The sequence below is a fragment of the Leopardus geoffroyi genome, chromosome B2, assembly GCF_018350155.1.
Source record: "Leopardus geoffroyi isolate Oge1 chromosome B2, O.geoffroyi_Oge1_pat1.0, whole genome shotgun sequence".
Taxonomy (NCBI): Eukaryota; Metazoa; Chordata; class Mammalia; order Carnivora; family Felidae; genus Leopardus; species Leopardus geoffroyi.
The window spans coordinates 11,244,095-11,268,101 of NC_059332.1; the positions used below are offsets into that span (position 1 = coordinate 11,244,095).

A 24,007-nucleotide genomic window follows, 5' to 3' on the forward strand; every position below is an offset into this window, starting at 1 on the left:
TTGTTCACAAATCACGTAACAGAGCTTTGCTCAGAAATATGTATAACTTTATAGAAAAAAGTCATATAAATAAGCTGGTAAAGTAGCTATACAGGAGAGTGTGATGGGATAGTGAAAGAATATACCTGCTTTGCTTAGAAATTACAAGAACTGGGGCGCCTGGGTGGCGCAGTCGGTTAAGCGTCCGACTTCAGCCAGGTCACGATCTCGCGGTCCGTGAGTTCGAGCCCCGCATGGGGCTCTGGGCTGATGGCTCAGAGCCTGGAGCCTGTTTCCGATTCTGTGTCTCCCTCTCTCTCTGCCCCTCCCCCGTTCATGTTCTGTCTCTCTCTGTCTCCAAAATAAATAAGCGTTAAAAAAATAAATAAATAAATAAAAAAGAAATTACAAGAACTTTTTACAATCGGCATGTCTTATATAATTTTAAAAATTAAAAGTTTTAAAGGGGTACCTGCTGCTCAGTCAGTGGAGCACACAACTCTTGATATTGGGGTTGTAAATTTGAGCCCCACGTTGGGCGTGGAGATTACTTAAAAATAAAATCTTTAAAAAAATAAATTAATTAAAATTAAAAAATAATTCTATAAACGTAAAATTAAAAATAACAAGTAATTTTTAAATAAAATAAATGCAATGCATGTTAGCTTAAATAGAATAAGGATATATAGATTATTTTAGAGCAATTGAATTGTTTCCAGAGTTTTCTAAAAATTGACCCTCTTTATGAAAATTTAGAACCATTGAGGCCATGTAACACTTTAATAGGGTTCAAGGTAAAAAATAGTGGCCCAAGAAATTCTATGAACTGTAGCTTTACTGGAAGCCCTCATATTATCCTCAATCCTAGCAGCCCTTTTCACATTTTTTTTCTCCTTCTACAATTTTATATATATAACAGAATCAAGAAGCATAGTTTATGGGGCGCCTGGGTGGCTGTCGGTTGAATGTCCGACTTGGCTCAGGTCATGGTCTCGTAGTCTGTGGGTTCGAGCCCCGCGTCGGGCTCTGTGTTGCCAGCTAGGAGCCTGGAGCCTCCTTCAGATTGTGTGTCTCGCTCTCTCTCTGCCCCTCCCCAACTCGTGCTCTCTCTCTCTGTCAAAAATAAATAAACATTAAAAAAAAATTAAGCATATTTTGGGGCGTCTGGGTGGCTCAGTCGGTAAAGCATCCGACTTCGGCTCAGGTCATGATCTCGCGGTCCGTGAGTTCGAGCCCCGCGTCGGGCTCTGTGCTGACTGCTCAGAGCCTGGAGCCTGTTTCAGATTCTTTGTCTCCCTCTCTCTGACCCTCCCCCGTTCATGCTCTGTCTCTCTCTGTCTCAAAAATAAATAAACGTTAAAAAAAAAAAAAAAAAACTTTTTTAATAAAAAAATTAAGCATATTTTAAAATTTATTAAATAAGCCAACTTACATGGAAAAGGACATTTTTCTCAAACTGTGAAAATAAATTTAAGAAGATTTTTCTCTGAGTTTGGCAGTTTTTTGTTTCTTTTAATTTAATCTTATTTAAATGATAACTCTTACGAACACAGTGTATTTTAGGGCTGGATTCCTGGCTGTTCATTATGATTCAAAGCCTCTCAGTTTTTCATATGCAACCGCACTTTGTTAAGTCAGACTTTCCTCCCTGACCATACAACCTAATACCTAAATGATTTGGAGTGGTCAGCTCATGCTAATAGGATAGTGTATATTATAAAAAGTAAATTGTGTGATTCTGTGTGTGACAGTACGTGTGTATATGCAGGATTAAAGGGTGTTAATGCAGAAGTTTATAAACCCCTTCAGTATTGATGAAATCTATAGATACTCTCCCCTGAAATATGTCATAGGCAGAACACTGAAAACTTACTTGGACTTCAGAATTGACCTCCCCACATGTTTTGCTCCATGTAGGAACTGCTACCCTAGATGCTCTTGGGCACTGGTCTTATTCTAGTACTTCTCAGGCTATTGATTTGGAGTCTGCTGGCTCACAGTGGTCCTTGCTTCTCTGAGACCTGCCCCAGTCCCGAGTGTGGGCTTCCAGAGGCCATGCCTACCTGACTCCACCCCTGTAGCTGGTGGAATGAACCAAGGATGGACAACTGACCTGAATGGGGCCAATCCAGTTCTCCTCAGGGATTTTTAGGACTGTGGCAAGAGAAGCAAGTTAGATACTTAGAGTATCTAAGTGAACTCTGACCCCAAGAACTGTGGAGCGGCCACATTCCATCATGCAGGTATGAGAACCAGACACTGCTGATCTGCAAAAGCGAAGCAGAGATGGGAGCTAGAGAGAGGCCCCGGGTGTTCTGGGTGTCCTGAAACCCAGCTACACGCGGGCAGAGAACGCCTGTGTCCCTGTGATACCTCTTGTCTCTGGCTAGGGTTGATTTCTATAACTCGCACACAAAGAATCTTAAACAGTAAAATTGAGATATCCTCAGGTAGTTGATTTTCTTACATATTCTGTACTGACTTTTTAAAAAGCCTCAAGGGACACCTGGGTGGCTCAGTCGGTTAAGTGTCTGACTTTGGCTCAGATCGTGATCTCATGGTTCGTGGGTTCAAGCCCTGAGTGGGGCTCTGACCTGACAGCTCGAAGCCTGGAGCCTGCTTCGGATTCTGTGTCTCTCCTCTCTCTGCCCCTCCCCTACTCACGCTCTCTCTCTCTTTCAAAAATAAAATATTTTTTTAAATAAATAAAAAGTCCCGAGATGGGAGATAAATTACATATAGATTATTTTAGAGCTATTGAATTGTTCTCAGAGTTTTCTAAAAATGCCTTTAATTTTGTATTTAAAAAAATTTTTTTTATGAGAGAAAGATTGTGAGCGGGGGAAGGGCAGAGAGAGAGGGGGACACAGAGTCGGAAGCAGGCTCCTGGCTCCGAGCTGTCAGCACAGAGCCGGATGCAGGGCTCAAACTCACCAACCGCAAGATCATGACCTGAGCCAAAGTCAGACACTTAACTGACTGAGCCACCTAGGTGCCCCATAATTTTGTGTTTTAAATAAGAGATTTCCTGAACCTCTATAAAACAGTGATTTATGAAATGCCCTGCCCTGCCTAAGTAGCAGGCATGAATGCAGGAGTATACATGCTCTGTTCTCAGTGGCAGGCAGGCCGAAACAAGAAAAGTGTGTAATAGTCCATTTGGGTGGATGTGGAAAAAAAAACACAAAGGGATATAACCAAAGCTTTTACACTCCTGTGGCCAGCTGGAGATCTGGTTCTCTAAAGGGTTAATGGTACAGGGACCACAGAAGGTTGCCTGAAAGATGTATGTTGTGAGAGATACTATCACATAAGGGGGATTTCTGGACAAAAGAACGAAGGGACAAATAAAAAAAACGACCCATAGAAAAAGTAATCCAAATAATTTTCCTCCTACTCCATTGTAGTGTATACCTGTCACTTACTTTAATAAGAAGGAGAATTTAAAAGTATGTTTATGCAAACATGTATTACGTATATGGCACACACCTTTTAAAGGTCTTTTTAAAAAAACAACCGCCTAAAAAAATTTTTTTAATTGTCTTTCATCCTTACACCTCTGACTTTCCCTCACTTCTTAGCCAATGTGATTTATTTCTTATCAAACATTACATTACAAATTCACCAGAGTGGCTAAGTTGATGGGGACAGGATAGAATGCCATATGTGCCTTAAGGCAGTTATCCTGCTGGTTTGCAGCAAATAATCACATCCCAGATTTGTTTATTGGGTGTAGCTTTAATGCGTGAATTGAAAATACGTATTCTAAACCCCATGATCCTTAACCACTGAATATTAACAGAAACTTGTTTCAATACTGGTGTTAACTCTAGGAGGTAGAAGAAAAATAGTCAAGGGAAGTATTTAGAAATAAAATACACCATAAAATATTAACACTTATTTATATTGAAATAATAATAAAATAATACTTTCACACTGCAAACTCAGCATAAGAGAGTCTAAAGAGAAAAAACCAGAACAACCAAATCCTATCTCTAGAGTGAGTGCTACAACGGTAATGTGTTTTCTCTGTCTACTATTCACGTACGAAACATATATGTGTATGTTTCTGCAAATTGAGATCGATTAAGGAGACATTCTTGTATCTTTACTATCTTCTCTGGTATTTCATCAGCCGTTTCTCATGTCACTAAGTATTCTTTAAAAACAAGATGTTTTCATAGCTACATAAATGTTCTCCCATATGGTGGTACCATGGTTATGTAATCTTTTCCATTATTAGATTTAGTCAGCAAATGTAAGTACCCTTGAAAACTCTTGAAAGTGCTAGGAGATGAAATCCACTGATGATTGAAGGCAGTCCTGTTCTGAGGAATCATAAACTCCAGGTGAAGACACAGCACATTGAATGTTACTACAGAGTGTGGTAAGGCTGCATTAGGGCTGTGAAATGGCCACTCACACCAAAAGCAAGGATGACACTGCTCAGGGAAAGCAGGTGGGAGGAGAAGAGAAACACATTTTCACCCTGAGAAACACATTTTCAAATTGAGAATTAAAATCTCCAGATTTTCATTTCCAAGCATACATCCCCCAGCTCATTTCTCTGCAGCCGCTCAAGATACCCAGCCCTTTCCCCTTTTCGCCAAATCCCTCACCCCTGGGAAGCCACGCACATGGGACATGAGTTGCAAAATTAGACAGGTGCTCAGAGTGGGTGCTTGAAGACAAGATGCCCTGGGGAAAGGCAAAGCCAGAGCCCTTCACCACAACCCAGGATAGAGTCCAAGGAATCACAGGCTGGCCTGAAACTCAAACCTGACCAGCGCAGAAGAGATTCAGGTTGGCAAAGGGAGCATGTTTTCGCTCTTGTGGGCTCACGAGCCCTTGCTAAAAGGTCCCGCTGTCTTTGCTCCTCTTTTATTTTTTAATTTTTTTAAATTTATTTTATTTATTTTTGAGAGAGAGAGAGAGACACAGAGCATGAAGAGGGGAGAGGCAGAGAGAGAGGGAGACACGGAATCTGAAGGAGGCTCCAGGCTCTGAGCTGTCAGCACATAGGCCGATGTGGGGCTTGAACCCACGAACCGCGAGATCATGACCTGAGCTGAAGTCAGACACTCAACCGACTGAGCCATTCAGGTGCCCAGAGATGCTTCTTTTCAATGGGCTTTCCTCTCTTCCTGTCTCTCGAATCACTGTCAGTACATTCTGGGATGTAGCAGTGTCATTGGAATCATTCCGGGATTCCTTCAAAATCGCGTGGGGGGTGCCTGGGTGGCTCGGTCGGTTAAGCATCCGACTTCGGCTCAGGTCATGATCTCACGGTCCGTGACTTCGAGCCCCGCATCGGGCTTTCTGCTGACAGCTCAGAGCCTGGAGCCTGTTTCAGATTCTGTGTCTCCCTCTCTCTCTGCCCCTCCCCTGTTCATGCTCTGTCACTGTCTCAAAAATAAATAAACGTTAAAATTAAAAAAAAAAAAAAAAAAACCGCGTGGAAGTGTCCAGGAGTCCACATGCCTGGGCACTAACTCCCCCTCCTCAGGTTCCTCAGCCCCGCCTCTGCGGTTCCCCTCCTCTGCCATGTGGTACTTTGCACGTAGGTCACCTACTGACCACAAGTTCTTCTCTTCAAATTGTTTGCCCCCACAACCCTCAAGGCTTGTTCTAGGTGGAAGCAGGAAGGTGCCGGCAGGCTATTCCAGGACCTTGTAAGTGAGGAGTGTCAGAGAGAAGCACAGAGGAAATCCACGGAGACTCAGCCACAGGGGAGGCCACATCCATCAGAGCAAGCTCAAAATGTCAGAGCCGGACTCAGGGCATTTCTTTTATTAATCAACCTGTGTATGTATGTACGACGATTATACCTGATAAGGTATTTGAGAAACCTATCAGCATTGCCTCTAGAGATAAGCAAAATGTTCAGCCTGGGTCCTGGATAAATGCTACCTTTTAAACAACACTTCCTGTAATACTAGAGAATTATGAACGAATAGAACATCTGGGTTGAATCCCTGTAAGTTGTATCCTTTTAAGTATTCATCCAATCATTCATCTGAAAAAAAACATTTGTTGGGCTCCTCCTGTGTGTCAGGTGTATGCTGCACACGGGGGGATAATAGTGTCTAGCCAAAAAAAAAAAAAAAAAAAAAAAAGTGCTTCCCGCCCTCCTGGAGCTTATAGTTTTTCTTTTCCAGAGATAAGAGCAGAAGAAAGAGGGGATGAAGATAAAGAGTAACTCTGAGACCGTACAAAAAGCAAAATTGGACTCCATGTACTTGGTGAAGCAGAAAAGGGACAGGTGGGGAGGGAGGGATGACTGGGTTAGGTCGGTAGGGATGCTGGAATAGTTTGTGATTCTTTCCATGGAGAGCCAGAGAACAATGAAGAAAACGATGTCTAGGGATGCCCAGCTAGAATGGGGAGAGCCTCAATTCTTAGTTCAGAAGCCTTGTATCATTGAGAAAACCCTCTCAATCAAACGCCACAAACTTAGGTTTCCATACTTTAAATTTACCATCAAAGACTTGACGGTATGAGTCGCTGGGATGGATGGTCTGTGTGTGCGCCCCGGTGTTTTCCAGAACCGCCACGCTGCCTAACCACCAAGTGAAGAGCGACTACTGTTCACATTCTTAAATATGTCACATGGTGTTGAAGCTTTCTCTGGTTTACCTCACGGAACACCTCGGCCTCTTGGTGCAGTTTGACTGGTTGCCCCGCAGGGGCAGCAAAGGATAAAAAGATAAGAAAGTAGGATTATAAGGCCGCCTGAGAGTCCCACACAGTCTGGCAGAATATCACTGAAGGGTCCGTCGAAGCTTTGAAATGAGTTGGGGTCTTTGGGTCCATCTTAAAACAACGTTGGAGTAGAGACAAGTTAGAAGAAAGTCACAGATCAATGAAATCAGTCCGGAAAGCACCTTGGGAAGGCAATCTATTGCAGCATAGACTTCATCTACATCTGTACTGTTCCATGAAGTAGCCACCAGTCACATGTGGATCCTGAGCATTTGACATTGTCTGTTTTTGTCTTTGTTTTTTGTTTTGTTCTGTTTTGTAAGAGAGAGGGAGACAGAGGATCCGAAGCAGGCTCTGTGCTGACAAGAGAGAGCCCGATGTAGGGCTCAAATTCACGAATGTATGATCATGACCTGAGTCAAAGTCAGAGGCTTAACTGACTGAGCCACCCAGGTGCCCCCCATCTTGGGGTTAGTCTGAATTAGGATGTGCTGTGAGTGTAAAATATACACTAGATTTTATGTAGTACTAAAGATAATGGCTGTAAAATATTTCATTAATTTTTATAGTGATTTCATGCCAAAATGGTATTTGGGGTTAAACAAAATATGTATTAAATAATTTTCAGTCATTTCTTTTTACTTTTTAAAAATGTGGTTCCTAGAAATTTTAATTAATAATTAATAATTCTATTATATATGTGGCTCTTGTATTTCTATTAGACAATATTAGTTCTAAAAATATTCCATTTTTGGTGTCCGGAGTGTATTTCTTCCTTTTTTGTTTCTTTTTCCCTTTTCTAGTGGGCTCCATGCCCAACATGGGGCCTACAACTCACCACCCTGAAATGTAGAGTCACATGCTCTACGGAGTGAGCCAGCCAGGAACCCCCTGAATGTATTTCTTAACTCAAAGATTACTTCAGGAAATAATTTCTATTTGATATGACTTCAGTTACATCAAAGCTCCTATCAGGGGTTTTAACAGGGGATAAAAATCCCATTTTTGCAAAAGTCTAGCAAATAAGAGGATGAATGACCATAATAATGATCTAAATGGCAAAAAAAAAATGATGATTTAAGTGAAGGGAAGTGATCTGATATATGGTCTTACGAAGACAATGTCCATGTAAGACATTGGGGGAGGGGGGGGGGTGAGGAGGACTCCTAAAAATGAGAAACTGTAGTAGCACAATGGATTCCTGAGAGAGATGGTGTTATCTCCTGTTTGAAAAATTTCAAACATATGGTACATGGTCTTTGTTTTCAGTTTTGACTGAAGTTGGAAGAATTGAACCTGGTGATGATGTGAAGGGATTGTAATGCAGTGGTTTTCAAACTTGACCGTACATTATAATCACCTGGAGCATTAAAAAAAAAAAAAAATCCAGCTGCCCAGACCACACTCTGAATGAAAGAAACCTCCAGATGAGAGTCAGGTGTTTACCATGTGCCAAATTTATCAAGTTTGAGAATTTCTGGGATAGTTAAGAGCGTGGGCTGTGCAAACTGGCTTCAAATCCCAGCCCAGACATTAGCTAGCCATGTGTCCCTGGGCAAGATACTTAGCCTTTATGAACTCTATTGCAGAAAAGGGGGGAGGGGGGCTGGAAAACATGCCCTTATGGGATTGTCATGTGGTTTAAATAAGGTAATCTATGTAAACCACTTAAAAGAAGGTAGGCGTTGATCAGGTTCTCTAGTGATTATGACTAACAGCTATTTTCGTTTTCTTTCTTTTTTTTCAGTTTGCCTACTTATTTAAAAAAAAATTTTTTTTTTTTAATGTTTATTTATTCTTGAGACAGAGACAGAGCGTGAACAAGGGAGGGACAGAGAGAGAGGGAGACACAGAATCTGAAACAGGCTCCAGGCTCTGAGCTGTCAGCACAGAGCCCGACGCGGGGCTCAAACTCACGGAGTGTGAGATCATGACTTGCGTCTAAGTCCCACGCTTAACCGACTGAGCCACCCAGGTGCCCCTGACTTATTTTTAAAGCGAGAGCGCACGCGCACAGGCAAGCAAAGGTGGGGGCAGAGAGTGAATCCCAAGCAGGCTGCGCTGTCAGTGCAGACCCTACCCAGGGCTCGAACTCACCCACCCGGCAGATCACCACCTGAACCAAAATAAAAGTCCCATGCTTACCAACTGAACCACCCAGGCGCCCCTCATTAGCAGCTTTCTTATTTCATATTTCTCTGGAAGACATTCCCAGCCATCGTTCCCCGATCTGAAACTCACCGATCGGGTTTCTTGTATTTTCCTATAACATTCCTTTGTTCATACAGGAATTCACTTTTACAAGTATTCACTAAGCATCTACTTCACTACAGGTGTGATGGAAGAAACAGGCACACCGGCCTCACCCCCTTGAAGTTTAAATGCCCTCATGCGTGTTTCCCAAGCGCCCGGAGCTGTGGGACCACGCGTCATGCCTGGCCAGCCCCGGGATCCAGCGCCCCGCGCTGCGGATTGGAAAGTGCAGGGTGCCAGGGATGGAAGGCTATGTTCCACTTGCTCTGCCACCTACAGCCTGGGTGATCGGGAGCAACCCGCTCGTGCCTCTTCAATAGGTGTGCTTCCTCGTGCGTAAAGTGGGGATGACCCACCCACGACTGTCGTGAAGGCGACAGGTCGGCCCACGCGCGGTGGTTACAGCTTGTTAAGCGTCCACGATAGGGCCCTCCCGAGTCAGTGCCGCGCGCGCCCACCAGGGGGAACAGCAGGCGGCGGCCCAGCGGCTGCGCGCTGGACCGGCGACGTCAGGACCAGCGCCCCGCCCCGTGACCGTGACCGAGCGCGGCGCCGCTGCAGCGTCGGTCCCCGCCGGCTGGCCGCGCAGCCGGAACGCGATGGGGACCGAGGCGTCGGGGAGCGGGCCGGCGCTGCAGGAGCTCGTGCGCGAGGCCGAGATCAGCCTGCTCGAGTGCAAGGTGTGCTTTGAGAGGTTCGGCCACCGCCAGCAGCGGCGCCCGCGCAACCTGCCCTGCGGCCACGTGGTGTGCCTGGCCTGCGTGGCTGCGCTGGCGCACCCGCGGACGCTGGCCCTCGAGTGCCCCTTCTGCCGCCGAGCCTGCCGGGGCTGCGACACCAGCGACTGCCTGCCGGTGCTTCACCTCCTGGAGCTCCTGGGCTCGGCGCTCCGCCCAGCCCCCACCGCCCACCGCGCCGCCCCCAGCGCCCCCGGGGCCTTCACCTGCCACCACGTTTTCGGAGGTTGGGGGACCCTGGTCAACCCCACGGGGCTGGCGCTGTGTCCCAAGACCGGGCGGGTCGTGGTGGCGCACGACGGCAGGAGGCGGGTCAAGATCTTTGATTCCGGGGGAGGATGTGCTCATCAGTTTGGAGAGAAGGGGGAGGGCGCTCAGGACATTAGGTACCCACTTGATGTCACCGTCACCAACGACTGTCATGTGGTTGTCACCGACGCCGGCGACCGCTCCATCAAAGTGTTTGATTTTTTTGGCCAGGTCAAGCTTGTCATTGGAGGCCAGTTCTCCTTACCTTGGGGTGTGGAGACCACCCCTCAGAACGGGGTCGTGGTAACTGATGCGGAGGCAGGGTCCCTGCATCTGCTGGAAGTCGACTTTCCAGAAGGGGTCCTCAGGAGGACCGAGAAGTTGCAAGTTCATCTGAGCAATCCCAGAGGGGTGGCCGTGTCGTGGCTCACCGGGGCCATTGCAGTCCTAGAGCACCCTCCCGGCCTGGGGACCGGAGCCTGCGGCACCACGGTGAAGGTGTTCAGCCCAAGCATGCAGCTCGTGGGCCAGGTGGATACCTTTGGGCTGAGCCTCTTTTTCCCCTCGAGAATAACTGCCTCCGCGGTGACCTTTGATCACCAGGGGAATGTGATTGTTGCAGATACTTCTAGTCAGGCTGTCCTATGCTTAGGAAAACCTGAGGAGTTTCCAGTCCTGAAGCCCATGATCACCCATGGTCTTTCCCATCCTGTGGCACTGACCTTCACCAAGGAGAACTCTCTTCTTGTGCTGGACAGTGCAGCCCATTCTATAAAAGTCTACAAGGCTGACTGGGGGTAATAGGGTATGGGGGGGAGGGGGGCCTCTCTGGGACCTGGAATCTGAAGGCCTGGAACTTCCGCTAATGAATTGCTGAACCCTGGATAAGTTAATCTCATCTATCCAGCAGGGATAATTATAACTGCCTGGCAAACTTATAAAGGTTGAGGTAATTATTAAAGAATAAAAGTTAAATCTACCATTTATCGAGTTTGTACTCCCTGTGCTAAGAAATTTGCAAATATTAGCTCATTTTATCCTTACAGCTCTACCCCGGGGAGGTAATGTGTATTATTAATCCCATTTTAGAGATGAGAAAACTGAGACCCAGAGAGTTTAAAGACTTTCCCAAGGTCACATTTACTTACTGTGATAGTCACAATGGGAACTGAGTTCTGACTCCCAAATTCCTTGCTCCTAAATAAGATAACAGATGGGGGGGGGGGGGGGGCGGAATATGTGAATGTATACTGTTACTATGTGTACTCTATTTACAGGTAGCTATTTCTTTTGGTTGGATGTGCAGAGAAAGGAGACTTTTTTTAGGGAGTTCAAGAGAAAAAGGATTGTGTGATGTGCATCGGTGTCGTTCAACATGCAGCTTCTTTGATGGCACGTTAGATGGGATAACTATAGATCCTGAGTTACTTGAGTAAGAAAAACAGTTGAACTGCCCGTTCAAAAGGCAAGCGTGTCTGTTAATATCTGTGTCTCCCCCACCACAAGCACTCAGGAAATACCAGTTGGCTGGTGGAGAAAAGCCTGTGTGGGCCTAAGTTTTGTGGGGTTTTTTTTTTTGTTTTTTGTTTTTTTGAAAGAGAGAGTGTAAGTGGGGGAAGGGCAGAGAGAGAGGGAGACAGAGGGATCTGAAGCAGGCTCTGTGCTGACAGCAGAGAATCCGATGCAGGGCTCGAACTCTTAAATCCATGACCCGAGTTGAAGTCAGATGCTTAACCGATAGCCACGCAGGCACCCCTGGGCATAAGTTCTAAAGGACCACGGAACACTCTACATTCATACCAGCGGTTGGAAGGCTAAAGGGCAGTCTTGCTACCTGTTTGTGTTAATAAAGAGATAAGTCACCACAGCCGGTTGGTGGCAGAAATGAATTTGCCTTCCTTTTCCTAATCAGTGGTAACCTGGTCACTTTTGTGATAGAGATTTTATCTGTGCCATTTAAATTTGTCCCGTTGCACACACTGTATACTCAGGAACCAGCTCCCTTGAGGCTCCAACAGCCTTCAGGCCACTGGTCAACGCTTAAATACTTCTTGAATTAGCTTTGACCAAGATAACACCTGCTTTCGTGGCACAATCGATTGAGCACACGGGGAAATTTCAGGTGAGGCGGCCGGTCCATTATAAACCATGTGTTTTAAGCTAGTGTAAACATTTCAGGGTTTAGGGCTGCTGGAATAGTACCAAATCAGTGGCATCTTAGAAGCAGCAGCAAAATACATTTTTTCACGGGGAGGAAGTATTGGTTCTGAAAGGTGAGGATTTGCTTCAGGTTATAGCTGATGTTATCAACAGTAGGTTTCTATTAGACAAACAGTGTTGGTTTTGTTTTGTTTTTGAGAGAGAGAGAGTAGGGGAGGAACAGAGGGGAAGAGAGAGAGAAAAAGAGAGAGAGAGAGAATCCTAAGCAGGCTCCACATTCAGCACGGAGCCCAGTGCAGGGCTGGATCTCAGGACTCTGAGGTCATGACCTGACCCCAAATCAAGAGTCGGACGCTTAAACGACTGAGCCACCCAGGTGCCCTTATTATAGTTTTAATAGATACAACGTAGATACCGGAGATAGCTCCTAAATTGTTCCAGGAGGTTCAATTTGTCCGTTGGAGCTAAAAGAGAGAGCCTGGTCCGTGCCAGTCCACAAAAGCCCATTGTGTTTTCACTGCTTCCGATGCACCACACTAAGATTTCAGGCACACTGGACCACCGTTCGGAAGTGCATTCCAAGCAGGGATTCTCGTAACAACACCTTCCCCCCCACATTTGGAAGTCATCTTTAGGTCAGTGACCTCACTGATACCCTCAGTTGTGTAGCAGGAAAAGCTGTCTCAGGCAGAGATAAATGTTCAGGCTTGATCATTTGCAAGTGGGACAACTGTGGATTGACCTTTAAAAAGTTTTCCTCAGGAACGATGATTTTTGTTAAGGGGTAGTTATTCATTTTCGAAAGAGAAAGAGAGAGGGAGACCGAGAATTCCAAGCAAGCTCTGCCCTGTCAGCACAGAGTCCAATGTGAGGCTCGAACCCACAAACTGTGAGATCATGCCCTGAGCTGAAATCAAGAGTTAGACCCTCAACCGACTGAGCCATCCAGGCTCCCCAGGAACAATGACATTTTAATGACCTCAGGGTCAGTGGAGACAATTCAAGGGATTTTCTCCTGTTTGGAATTATTGGTGGCATCATCTTTGACTAGAGAGCTGTGCTTATGTCTGGTTTAGACAGCACTGGTAGGACAGGTGTAGGATGTGCAGCAGGTGTGGAGGTATGTGGTCAAGGTATTACTTGTTACCTTGTCATTACGCTACCGGAAGTATGGGGTGTGAGTGCTTGAGATGGTGTGGGAGCGAATCACACCACAAGGTGATAGTGAATGACCTTGGTAATACCTCTACTTGGTAGATTACCAAGTAATCTTTTTAATTTTTTTTTTCAACGTTTATTTATTTTTGGGACAGAGAGAGACAGAGCATGAACGGGGGAGGGGCAGAGAGAGAGGGAGACACAGCATCGGAAACAGGCTCCAGGCTCTGAGCCATCAGCCCAGAGCCTGACGCGGGGCTCGAACTCACGGACCGCGAGATCGTGACCTGGCTGAAGTCGGACGCTTAACCGACTGCGCCACCCAGGCGCCCAAATTACCAAGTAATCTTAAAGACAAAGGCGCTCTTCCCAGGAGTGGCATCATGGGGGAGCAGGGTTTCCCTGGGGAAGACACAAAGCTTGCTGTTCTTGGGTCTCCAGGCTGCACCTGCTAAGGGAACAGCCTCAGTGACCTGCAACGCAGCAGCTATATTCATCTTCAGGACTGCATTCCTTAAAGCAAGCTGGTTAAAAGGCTTGCCATATTGCCCCACCCAACTCCAGACTATTAAAGAGATTGGAGCCTCTGAGACCGGCAGGAAGAAATGATTGCAGCAAGAAGTCAAAGGTTCAGAGGTGATGGAGGAGAACTGGAATGACCCTCCAGAGACTGGAGACAAAAGAATGTGACCAGGAGTAAATGTAGGAGCTAACAGTCTCTTCCTGAATGTCCCCCTCCGCCGTGTGCCTTTAGGCCAGCCCCACGCCCTCTGTGCCACCTGGTGAGTCCCTAAAAGCAAGCGCAGACACTTTGGCTCTGGTCTCAGCGGTTGTGACATCATCTTCCATCTGTTCTAGTTTTGCCCAGTTCCTGATCCTTGAATTGTCTCCTGTTTTTGACCTTGCTCTGACTTACCACCTGGACTTGTTTTCTCAGTCTTTTTCCTTGGCATTTTCTAAGAACTTGAGTTCAGATGTATAAAACTCCTCCCTAGCGGGTCTCACTCTGGACCCCAGCACCCAAGCCATCACCCCTTTGCTAGTGCCTTACGTAGCCCCTTCCCAGCTCCTCACCAAGTTGGGGTCTGCACCCCGCTTAGTGAATGATGCCTCTTTTGTGGAAGAAGCAGTACTCCGTATATCTCAGAAAAGCGAGGAAAACCTCTGGTGAATGAAGATTTAATCATCCTTACACCACCAGCCACAGGGAGAAGAAGAAATGCATACTGGTGGTCAGCGCTCCACTAACACTGAGCCACTATGGTGGTGAACCATGGTTACAAGGGACATGAACTCTTTTCTCGAAGAATATGTAGGGGAAAAAAGGGGGGGGGGCACCTGGGCTCAGTCAGTTAAGCATCTGACTCTTGGTTTCGGCTCAGGTCATGATCTCATGGTTCATGGGTTCTAGCCCCACGTCGGGCTCTGTACTGACCGTGCAAAACCTGCTTGGGATTCTCTTTCTCCCTCTCTCTCTGCCCCTCCCCATCTTGTGCTGTGTCTGTCTCTCTCAAAATAAATAAACTTAAAAAAAAAAAAAGAATATGTAGAAAATATGATAGGCAGGGGGCACCTGGGTGGCTCAGTTGGTTAAGAGTCTAACTTCGGCTCAGGTCCTCATCTCGCGATCCATGAGTTCGAGCCCCGCATCGGGCTCTGTGCTGACAGCTCAGAGCCTAGAGCCTGCTTTGGATTCTGTGTCTCCCTCTCTCTCTGCCCCTCCCCCACTCATGCTCTGTCCCTCTCTCTCTCAAAAATAAAACATTTAAAAAAATGTTTACTAATGAAAAAAAAAGAAAATATGATACGGAGGCTGCCGAGACTCACCACAACTACCACAGTGAACTGTCCTGGCGTCTGCTGTGCCCCCTCCCACTGCCCTGCTGATGAGCCAGCCCTTGGCCACTGTGCATTCACTGCATGACCCTCTCCCACAATAGCTGGTTGGATAGGCTGCACATCTCAACAAAGCACAGCCTATCTATTAATGTCCCACCAAATGTATTGACTGGACCAGGAAACTGGCCTGGGAACTGGCCTGGGATGAACAAGTTTTCCCAAAATGGGGCAAGAAGATCTGATTAGAAGTTTGTCCTTGAAGTTGTAAATTGAGAAGTATGGACCAAATCAGGCAGGTGGAAGCCTTGGGGGATGCTAAGCACATACTCCTTGGGAGACAAACACAGAGCAGCAGTGAGCAAGCCGCAATCCCAAGTGAGAAGTAGCTGGGGGCAGCGGGGGTGGAGGAGGAGAGAAAAGACACAAGGGTGAGGAATCCAGGTAGCAGTTGAGGAGGGAAAAGGCACCCAGAGAAGCTAACATGTGCGGGTTCGTTTTCTGCAACAGAAAACACCTAACAAAAATTATACTGCGTGGTTGATTTGTTTGGAAAAAACAACTTGAACCTACTAATATTGATGCCAAGAGTAGGGAATGATTTGTGAGGGGGCCACACTCTCATCAGCACCCCCACCTCTGACACTGGTGGGTCCTGAGACCATAGTTCAAGTGGAGCCCCATGGGCCACAGGCCTAAATATCTGAGTTACAAATCGAGCCAAAAACTGTTAAATAAAATAGATCCGATCCTCCTCCTTTGACAAAGGTAAATATAAATGCTTAAAATAAACTTTCAGGGGTGCCTGGGTGGCTCAGTCAGTTAAGCATCCAACTTTGTCTCAGATGATCTCGTGGTTCGTGGGTTCGAGCCCCGCGTCGGGCTCTGTGCTGACAGCTCAGAGCCTGGAGCCTCCTTCAGATTCTGTGTTTCCCTCTCTCTCTGCCCCTCCTCCGCTCATGTTCTATCTCTTTCTCTCTCTCTCTTAAAAATGAATAAACATTAAGAAAAACATTTTTAATTGCACTTTCATTACACTCTGGAAAGCCAGCTTCCATTTTAGAATACTTGAAGTTTATGTTCAATTTTGGGGTGCCACATTTTAAAGAAAGATCATGATAAGAGTATATTTAAAAGATCTGAAGGGACGCCTGGGTGGCTCCATTGGAAGAACATGTGACTCTCTCTTTTTTTTAATGTTTCTTTTTAAAAATTTTTTTTAACACTTACTCATTTTTGAGAGATAGACTGTGAGTGGAGGAGGAGCTGAGAGTGAGGGAGACCCAAATCGGAAGCAGGCTCCAGGCTCTGAGCTGTCAGCACAGAGCCTGGTGCAGGGCTCGGACTCACGGAAGTCACATCATGACCTGAGTTGAAGTCGGACGCTTAATCGACTGAGCCACCTAGGTGCCTCTTTTCATGCTTATTTTTGAGAGAAAGAGAGATAACACAAGAGGGGAGGGGCAGAGAGAGAGAGGGGGGGAAAGATGATCTGAAGTGGGCTCTGTGCTGACAGCACAGAGCCAGATGCGGGCCTTTAACGCGCAAATCTCGATATCATGACCTGAGCCAAAGTCAGACACTTACCCGACTGAGCCACCCAGGTGCCCTGAGCATGTGATTCTTGATCTCGGGGTCATGAGTTCAAGCCTCATATTGGGTGTAGCGATTACAAAAGATAAATAAACTTAAAACAAAAATTAAAGTTCTGAAGAAGAATCTAAACAGCATGTTTTTTTGTCAGCCTCTAACAGCTAGAATATAAACTCCAGGAAGCAAAGTTGTTTGTGTTCATAGCTGTATCCCTCGTGCCCAGAACACTGCCTGACACATTGTAAACACTCAAAAATATTTGTCAAATTAATATATGTTTTTCCAAAAGCATTTTCTAGACCCTGTATTCCTTTCACCATAAAAGGGAAGTGCTGTTAGTAGCTGGGTAGTTTGGGGAAGTTGGTCTAGAATTACAACAACTTGGGGTGAATTTGCCGAGTAACTTGTAGAGAGTCACAAAGCCTTATGGTGCCATTGCGGTAGCCTTGGTTACGATTGGGTGAAGAACTTGGTGTTCTCAGTCACATTTCCAATTTCATCAAGCACGCGGGACCTTGAGGTATGGAGGTATCTTGTCAGATCATGAAGAGCAGAGACAACCCCAGTGTGCTGGTTCTCCGATATCCAACAATGCTATCAACTCCCGGAGTGAAGGAACTAAAAGTGCCCCTCTTCGCCTCACCTGGTGGTGGGCTTGGGACACTGTTGAAGTCATCTCGGGGTTAATGCGGCTAATAATGAATCTAACTTCCAAGAACCACTCACACAGCACGGGCGGCCCAACCACTGACTTTTGTTGACTGACTGGCTGAAGATTATAACATAGGGTATATCCATTACGGTAGCTGGAGAACAGCTCGTATTTTCCCGCAGAAATAATGATATGAGAGGGGGCTGATTTCCTAAGAAAGGACTCTGGTCAAATCGGTCAATGGTTTGCCTACCCATGTCTTAAAGGTAGCCACAACAAAAATCTAAAATCACTTACAGGATGACTGTAGGAAATCTGCTTCGAGCCATAGAATTTTAGGACTGGGAAGAAAGTTCAAAGTGACTCAAATAACACCGGAGGCCTACGGAGTTGAAAATGGGCTGCTTTAGGTCACACAGGTGATTAATGGTAGATCTGGGACAGAAACGGGACCTTCCATATTCCATCTCCACCCTTCTTGTAGGAAAAGATGGGAAGGTCAAGGGTTGGGGCTACACACACATGCATACACACATGCATCTATGTGCCGTGCTACATCTTTTCCTGGCAAAGTTCTTATGTTCTTTACAAATAGACCTTTTTACCCCAACTTTCTTTTAGTCAGATTGCATTTTTTAAACTCAGCTTGTATTTTATTGTTTCACTGTATCTACTGGGATTTTGAACTGTTTCTTTCTCAAATAGCGCCCAGGTTTGTGTGCGTGCTGGCCCAAGAAAACAGCACGGTAATTCCAAATTGCCTATGAGACCATAACTATGAGGCCAGTCTCTTTATCATTGCCTAAGTAGGCCCTAATAAGTCCACAGTCATGAGACTCTGCCCCAAAGGGGCCAAATAGCTTCACTGTATTTCATGGTCACCAAATATTTCATGGTCTTTGTTATAAAAAGGAGTCTTTGGGGGCATCTGGGTGGCGCAGTCGGTTAAGCGTCCGACTTCAGCCAGGTCACGATCTCGCCGTCCGTGAGTTCGAGCCCCGCGTCAGGCTCTGGGCTGATGGCTCAGAGCCTGGAGCCTGTTTCCGATTCTGTGTCTCCCTCTCTCTCTGCCCCTCCCCCGGTCATGCTCTGTCTCTCTCTGTCCCAAAAATAAATAAACGTTGAAAAAAAAATTTTTTTAAAAAGGAGTCTTTGGTTGCAAGGGAGCATGATTAAAAAACTGAAACATAACTAACATTTTCATAATACTTGAAAATTGCTTCACAAAGCTGTTCACTTACATGACCCGCCCCGTGTCTCTGAGGTAGACAGGGCAGGTATTGTTAGGGAGACTTTACTAGTAAAGAAGCAGAGACTAACAGAGATGAAGTCACACCATGATTACATCACCAAAGCCTGTTGTGTTTGGGGTTGGGCAAGAACAAGTGTTTCCTCTAAATCTCCCTCAGGTGACTCTCTGTGCAGCCAGGGTTGGGTCCCACTGCTCTAGAGAACTAACAAAGCCCAGCCGTCCCTTTGTGGGCTCACATCTACCGTTCACATCAACTTGTATCAGCACTAGGTCAAGTTCTTTGGGGGGAAACATTGCCACCCTCCTGAGTTTCAGACCTCCAGCCTCTAATGCGAATGGGTCCTGTCGATTCCCGAGGGCCCCACGATCCACATGGTGGTGACCTCTCTGAAGTGCTGTGGAGAGAGGCCTGTTTACACGACAAGAGCAAGAGTTCTGACTGGGTCCTAGGAGGACTCCTGAGTGAAGGAAGTCAAGTTCAGTGTTTCCCTTAGACTTACTTGTTAGAGAAAAATGAATGTGCTCATTAGTTTCAGAAGTTAGAGGATATAATTCTTTAGCCGCCTGCCCACCGTGCCAGGAGCTCTCTGCTCCGATGTGGAGTGCCATGTAGACCTTCACTGTTAAGTGGGGGAGGAACTTCCAAAGCCAAGTGTGGGTGGCAGAGGCGTGGCCTATCAAAGACCACACCTTCCAAACACTGAGGCCCAATGTTCCCTTTCATTTCTCCCTCCTGCCATGTGCCTCTTTCGTAGCTGTTGTCACTCCCCACTAAGCCCACCAATTGTACAAGTAACATGACATTCATAGTAGAATTCAAAAATACAAACAAGCATGCAGATATTTCATCACTTTTGGGACACCTGGGTGGCTCAGTCAGTTAAGCGTCCGACTTCAGCTCAGGTCATGAGCTCGTGGTTCATGAGTTTGAGCCCTGCATGGGGTTCTGTGCTATTAGCACAGAGCTGGCTTGGGATCCTCTGTCTCCCTCTCTCTGCCCCTCCCCTGCTTGTGCTGTCTTTTTCAAAAATGATAAAAACCATTTTTTAAAAAGATATTTAATCACTTGTAATTAGAGAAAACTACTATTAGCATGTTTCAATTGAGCTGACTCATCACTATGGAATCAGTATTCCCGGAAATCACTTCAGAGACCCTGATTTTGCAAAACAGGGAATGTATCACGTATATCGCAAGCCCTTCTGCAAAGTAAATTGTAGTGGCATTCAACTGAAGTTCCATTTTGGAGATCCCAAAACATGAGAAGCAAAACTACATGGTAGAGGGAGAAAGAAGGGTACTCACCAAATCTTCCACGGACCCTCCATGTTTCCCAGCCTGTGCGGTTCAGTATGACCACGTGACTGACTAGCTCTAGCTGTGAGCAGCACCCAGGAGTAAGCACTTCAGTCTCTGTGAGCTGAGAACAAAGGAAAAATAAGGATACAGGTACATTGAGGTAAAGCAGAGGTCTCAGGTTTCATAACGAAAGTATTGTCATTTACAGAGCTAAAAGACTGCACTTAGATTTGATAGAGTAAAATTTAGGTGGGTTCTGATTCAGCACCTAGTGTTTTCAGTCATATCAAAGTTGGCATTAGCACCAGGAAAGTTCAGGTTAGCATACGTTTTCAGGGTACATTTTTCTGCCAATCACGAGGGCAGTTTGGCCCCACTGCTTAACAGGCGAGAAGAGCTGCTATTAATATGTGAAATCAACATTAGCAGGGCTGTGAGCTGTGTGGTGACACGTGGTAGAATCAGAGGGACTTCTGGCTCCAATTTCTTTAGCCATTTTTGCACTCTGATGAGCAAAGTGTTCCAAAATAGGCTTCAGCCAAATGACCTTTCTCCCCAGATGTACGACTCCCTGCAATTCATTTCCATTTTCAAACCACTGATGGATGTATCTGGACTAACCGTGAAACTGATGATACAAGGGGCCAACTCCATTACATTTTGGAGTTAATTTCCACAAGGTTCTATCACCCCTGGAGGACACTAAAGTATAAATCTTAAAGTCGGCACCTTTTATTTTCTGGTACATCAGTAAGAAATATTTTATATGGGGGCACCTAGGTGGTCAGTCAGTTAAGCCTCTGACTCTTGAGTTCGGCTCAGGTCATGGTTTTACTGCTCGTGAGTTGGAGCCTTGAGTCAGGCTCTGTGCTGACAGTGCAGAGCCTGTTTGGGATTCTCTCTCACTCTCTCTCTCTCTGCCCCTCCCCTGCTCTCTCTGTCTCAAAATAAATAAATAAACATTCAAGAAATACTTTCTATGAATTTACTAAATTTGCTAAAGCACTGTCTGTACAAGTACACATGAGGCTATCTAAACGCATTTTGGGTGCACCTGGGTGGCTCAGTCAGTTGAGGGTCCAACATCAGCTCAGGTCATGATCTCACGGCTCGTGAGTTCAAGTCCCACATGAGGCTCCCTGCTGTCAATCCTGTCAGTGCAGAGCCTGCTTCAGACCCTCTGTTCCCCACCCACCCCCACCGTCTCCCCTTCCCCACTCTCGCTCTCATTCTCAAAAATAAATAAATCTTTAAATGCATTTTTTTTTTTTAATTTTTTTTTTTCAACGTTTATTTATTTTTGGGACAGAGAGAGACAGAGCATGAACGGGGGAGGGGCAGAGAGAGAGGGAGACACAGAATCGGAAACAGGCTCCAGGCTCTGAGCCATCAGCCCAGAGCCCGACGCGGGGCTCGAACTCACGGACCGCGAGATCGTGACCTGGCTGAAGTCGGACGCTCAACCGACTGCGCCACCCAGGCGCCCCTAAATGCATTTTGATTAGGTAAGAAGTTTATGAGTTTATCTTTTTTTTTTTTTGTCACGTCTTTGGCAGTTTCTGGCCCCGGGGTTGGGCTAGCCTCATAAAACAAGTTGGGAAATGTTCCTTCTGCTTTTATTTTCTGAAAGACTTGATATAATATTGATGTTATTTCTTCTTAAATGTTTGGTAGAATTTACCAATGAAATCTTGTGGCAGCAAGGTTTCTTGGTGTTGGTGTATATGTGTCCAGATTAGAGTTGTTTTCTCTAGAAAGATTGGCCGGTTGGAGCTTACTCAACCATACTGGAAAAGGAAGTCTATCAATTAGAGGGAAAAAAACAAAAAAAAAACAAACAAAAAAACCTTTTAAATTTCTTTGATTTTTCTTTTTTGGCAAGAATTTACTCAATAAATATTTCCTATGTGCTCACTCTCTGTTAAGCAATGTACTAAGCAGTGGGGATATAAAGATTATGCCCTCAGGCACTAATCATCTGGTGCGGAGATGGGCAAGATAATCAGCATTCTGGACAGAATGGTTAGTGCGATGTGAGGATATGCTCGGGCACTATGAAGAAGGAGAAATAACCCCAAATGGTTACCACAGATAAAGCATGTTGGAAGTCATGACGTCACCCTAGAATTCCAGATTGATCGGGGCACCTGGGTGGCTCAGTCGAGTGAGCATCTAACTTCAGTTCAAGCCATGATCTCACGGTTTGTCAGTTTGAGCTCCACATTGGACTCTGTGTTGACAGCTCAGAGCCTGGTGCCTGCTTCAGATTCTGTCTCCCTCTCTCTGCCCCTCCCCCCAACTCATGCTCTGTCTCTCGCTCTCTCTCAAAAATAGATTTAAAAAAAGCTGTTAAAAAAAAAAAAAAAAAAGAATTCCAGACTGACCAATGTCCTAAATTCTGGTTGTTTTATCACAAACAAATTAAAAGTAGGGGCTCCTGGGTGGCTCACGTGGTTAAGCCTCCAAATTCAGTTCAGGTCATGATCTCACAGTTAGTGAGTTCAAGCTGTAAAAAATATAAGCTGTAAAAAATATAAAAGTGAACAGTGGTGTTTAAGCCTGCACTGATTCTCTGTGTTACCAACATTGGAATCTACTATCTGTAGCCAGTCTGGTCTCTGGGATTACATAAAAAAAGACAAGATGATAGGTATGTCAGAGCCTCTGAAGGTATTTACTGATATTTTCCCATTTAGCTAAACATCATACTAGCTAATTTATTAATATCCATCTAGGTCAAAAGTTCCCTTAACTCTTAACTATATAACAAACAGATGGTTACCACAGGGTGGGGGAAGGGGTAAAAAAAGAAAAAGTGCCCTTTTGAACAAAGCTGATTTACATTCCTATAAAGTACTTCCCACAGTGAAATATTTTATAACCCTCTCCCACGGTTAGTCCTTTCCCATCACCATGGCAACCACAGATTTTGTGGGAGGAGGAGTCAAAATGACATACATATTTCCCCAATTCAGAGATGTGTGTTGGAGGTGTCCTCCTATCCCCTCCTGTGCTCTGCACATCTCTTGATGCCTGGCACCTGCCAATGGGCACCGAGGAACCGGGACTTTGCTAGACAGCTCGGCACCGAGGGTATCACTTGAGTCCTCTCCTAACCGAGCTTCAGCAACTCAGATGGCATATCTCCCGCACACTGACCGAGGGACCAAGTAGAGGCAAAATATTCACGACAAAGAGATGTCAAGGTTTCACCTGGTGGCTCTGCTTAACAGATTGCAAACTGTAGGTTGGAAGAGGTCAGGGGGCACCTGGGGGGCTCAGGTGGTTGAGCGTCTGACTCTTGACCTTGGCTCAGGTCATGATCTCACGGTTCCTGAGATTGAGCCCCACATTGAGCTCTGCACTGATAGCCCAGAGGCTGTTTGGAATTCTCTCTCTCTCTCTCTCTCTCTCTCTCTCTCTGTCTGCCCCTCCCCCCCGTCAAAAATAAATAAATAAACTTAAGAAAAAAAAACAAGGTCAGAAATATTCGTTTTGAAGAACCACATCAGAGAAATATGGAGCCTTACAATAGTTTTGACTCGAGGCACCCATCACATGGCGAGGAAATCCAGACCAGCTTCTTCTGCTCCAATGGAAACCACCTTCCCTAATGTGTTGAGGGGATATTTCACAACTGAGTTAAGAAGTATCCTTTGTCAGGATGTATGTGAAAGTGTCTATAAGATCCTATCTTCTTTGTGAAACTTGCCAAATAATTTATGAATAATATTTAGCCCCGTCTCTTCATGTAATCACCATCAATGAAAGGCTTCCTGTCAGGATATGACCTTCCCTTGGGTTCCATAGTCTCTCTTCGAGCCAAGCTAACTCATTACCCTCTCACACGTGGGGAGAAGGGGCTCCCACCTGCAGCTCTCCCACTGGCACACTCTGAAGCTGGCTTCTGCCCCAGCAGGGGCGGTATAAGAAGCTTCCAGTTAAAGGTTTTTCTGTCTGGTGCCCTGGGGTCCGGCGTCCAGGGCATAGGCCTTGTTAATGGCTCCCTCCTAGGCTAGATTGGCAGCCTTGACTTTGTTCTTTCCCCCAGCTCCATCATCCCAACATGGATACTACATCCTGGTTTTCAGCTTTGTCTAGCTCTGTGGCTTTGGGTGTCCTTCCTTATATCCATGG

At 45.8% G+C, this 24,007-nt stretch overlaps 1 protein-coding gene across 1 annotated transcript; it reads left to right on the forward strand.

The window, feature by feature from the left end:
- The first annotated feature begins 9,442 nt into the window (after nucleotides 1-9,442).
- On the forward strand, nucleotides 9,443-10,904 carry NHLRC1 (NHL repeat containing E3 ubiquitin protein ligase 1). Its single transcript, XM_045497281.1, has one exon. The coding sequence runs from the start codon at nucleotides 9,534-9,536 to the stop codon at nucleotides 10,719-10,721; it is 1,188 nt and encodes a 395-aa protein (XP_045353237.1). The 5' UTR covers nucleotides 9,443-9,533; the 3' UTR covers nucleotides 10,722-10,904.
- The last annotated feature ends 13,103 nt before the right edge of the window (nucleotides 10,905-24,007 follow it).

Excerpts from the sequence above, each read along its gene's own strand:
- NHLRC1 (XM_045497281.1), top strand. The coding sequence starts at position 9,534 with ATGGGGACCGAGGCGTCGGGGAGCGGGCCGGCGCTGCAGGAGCTCGTG.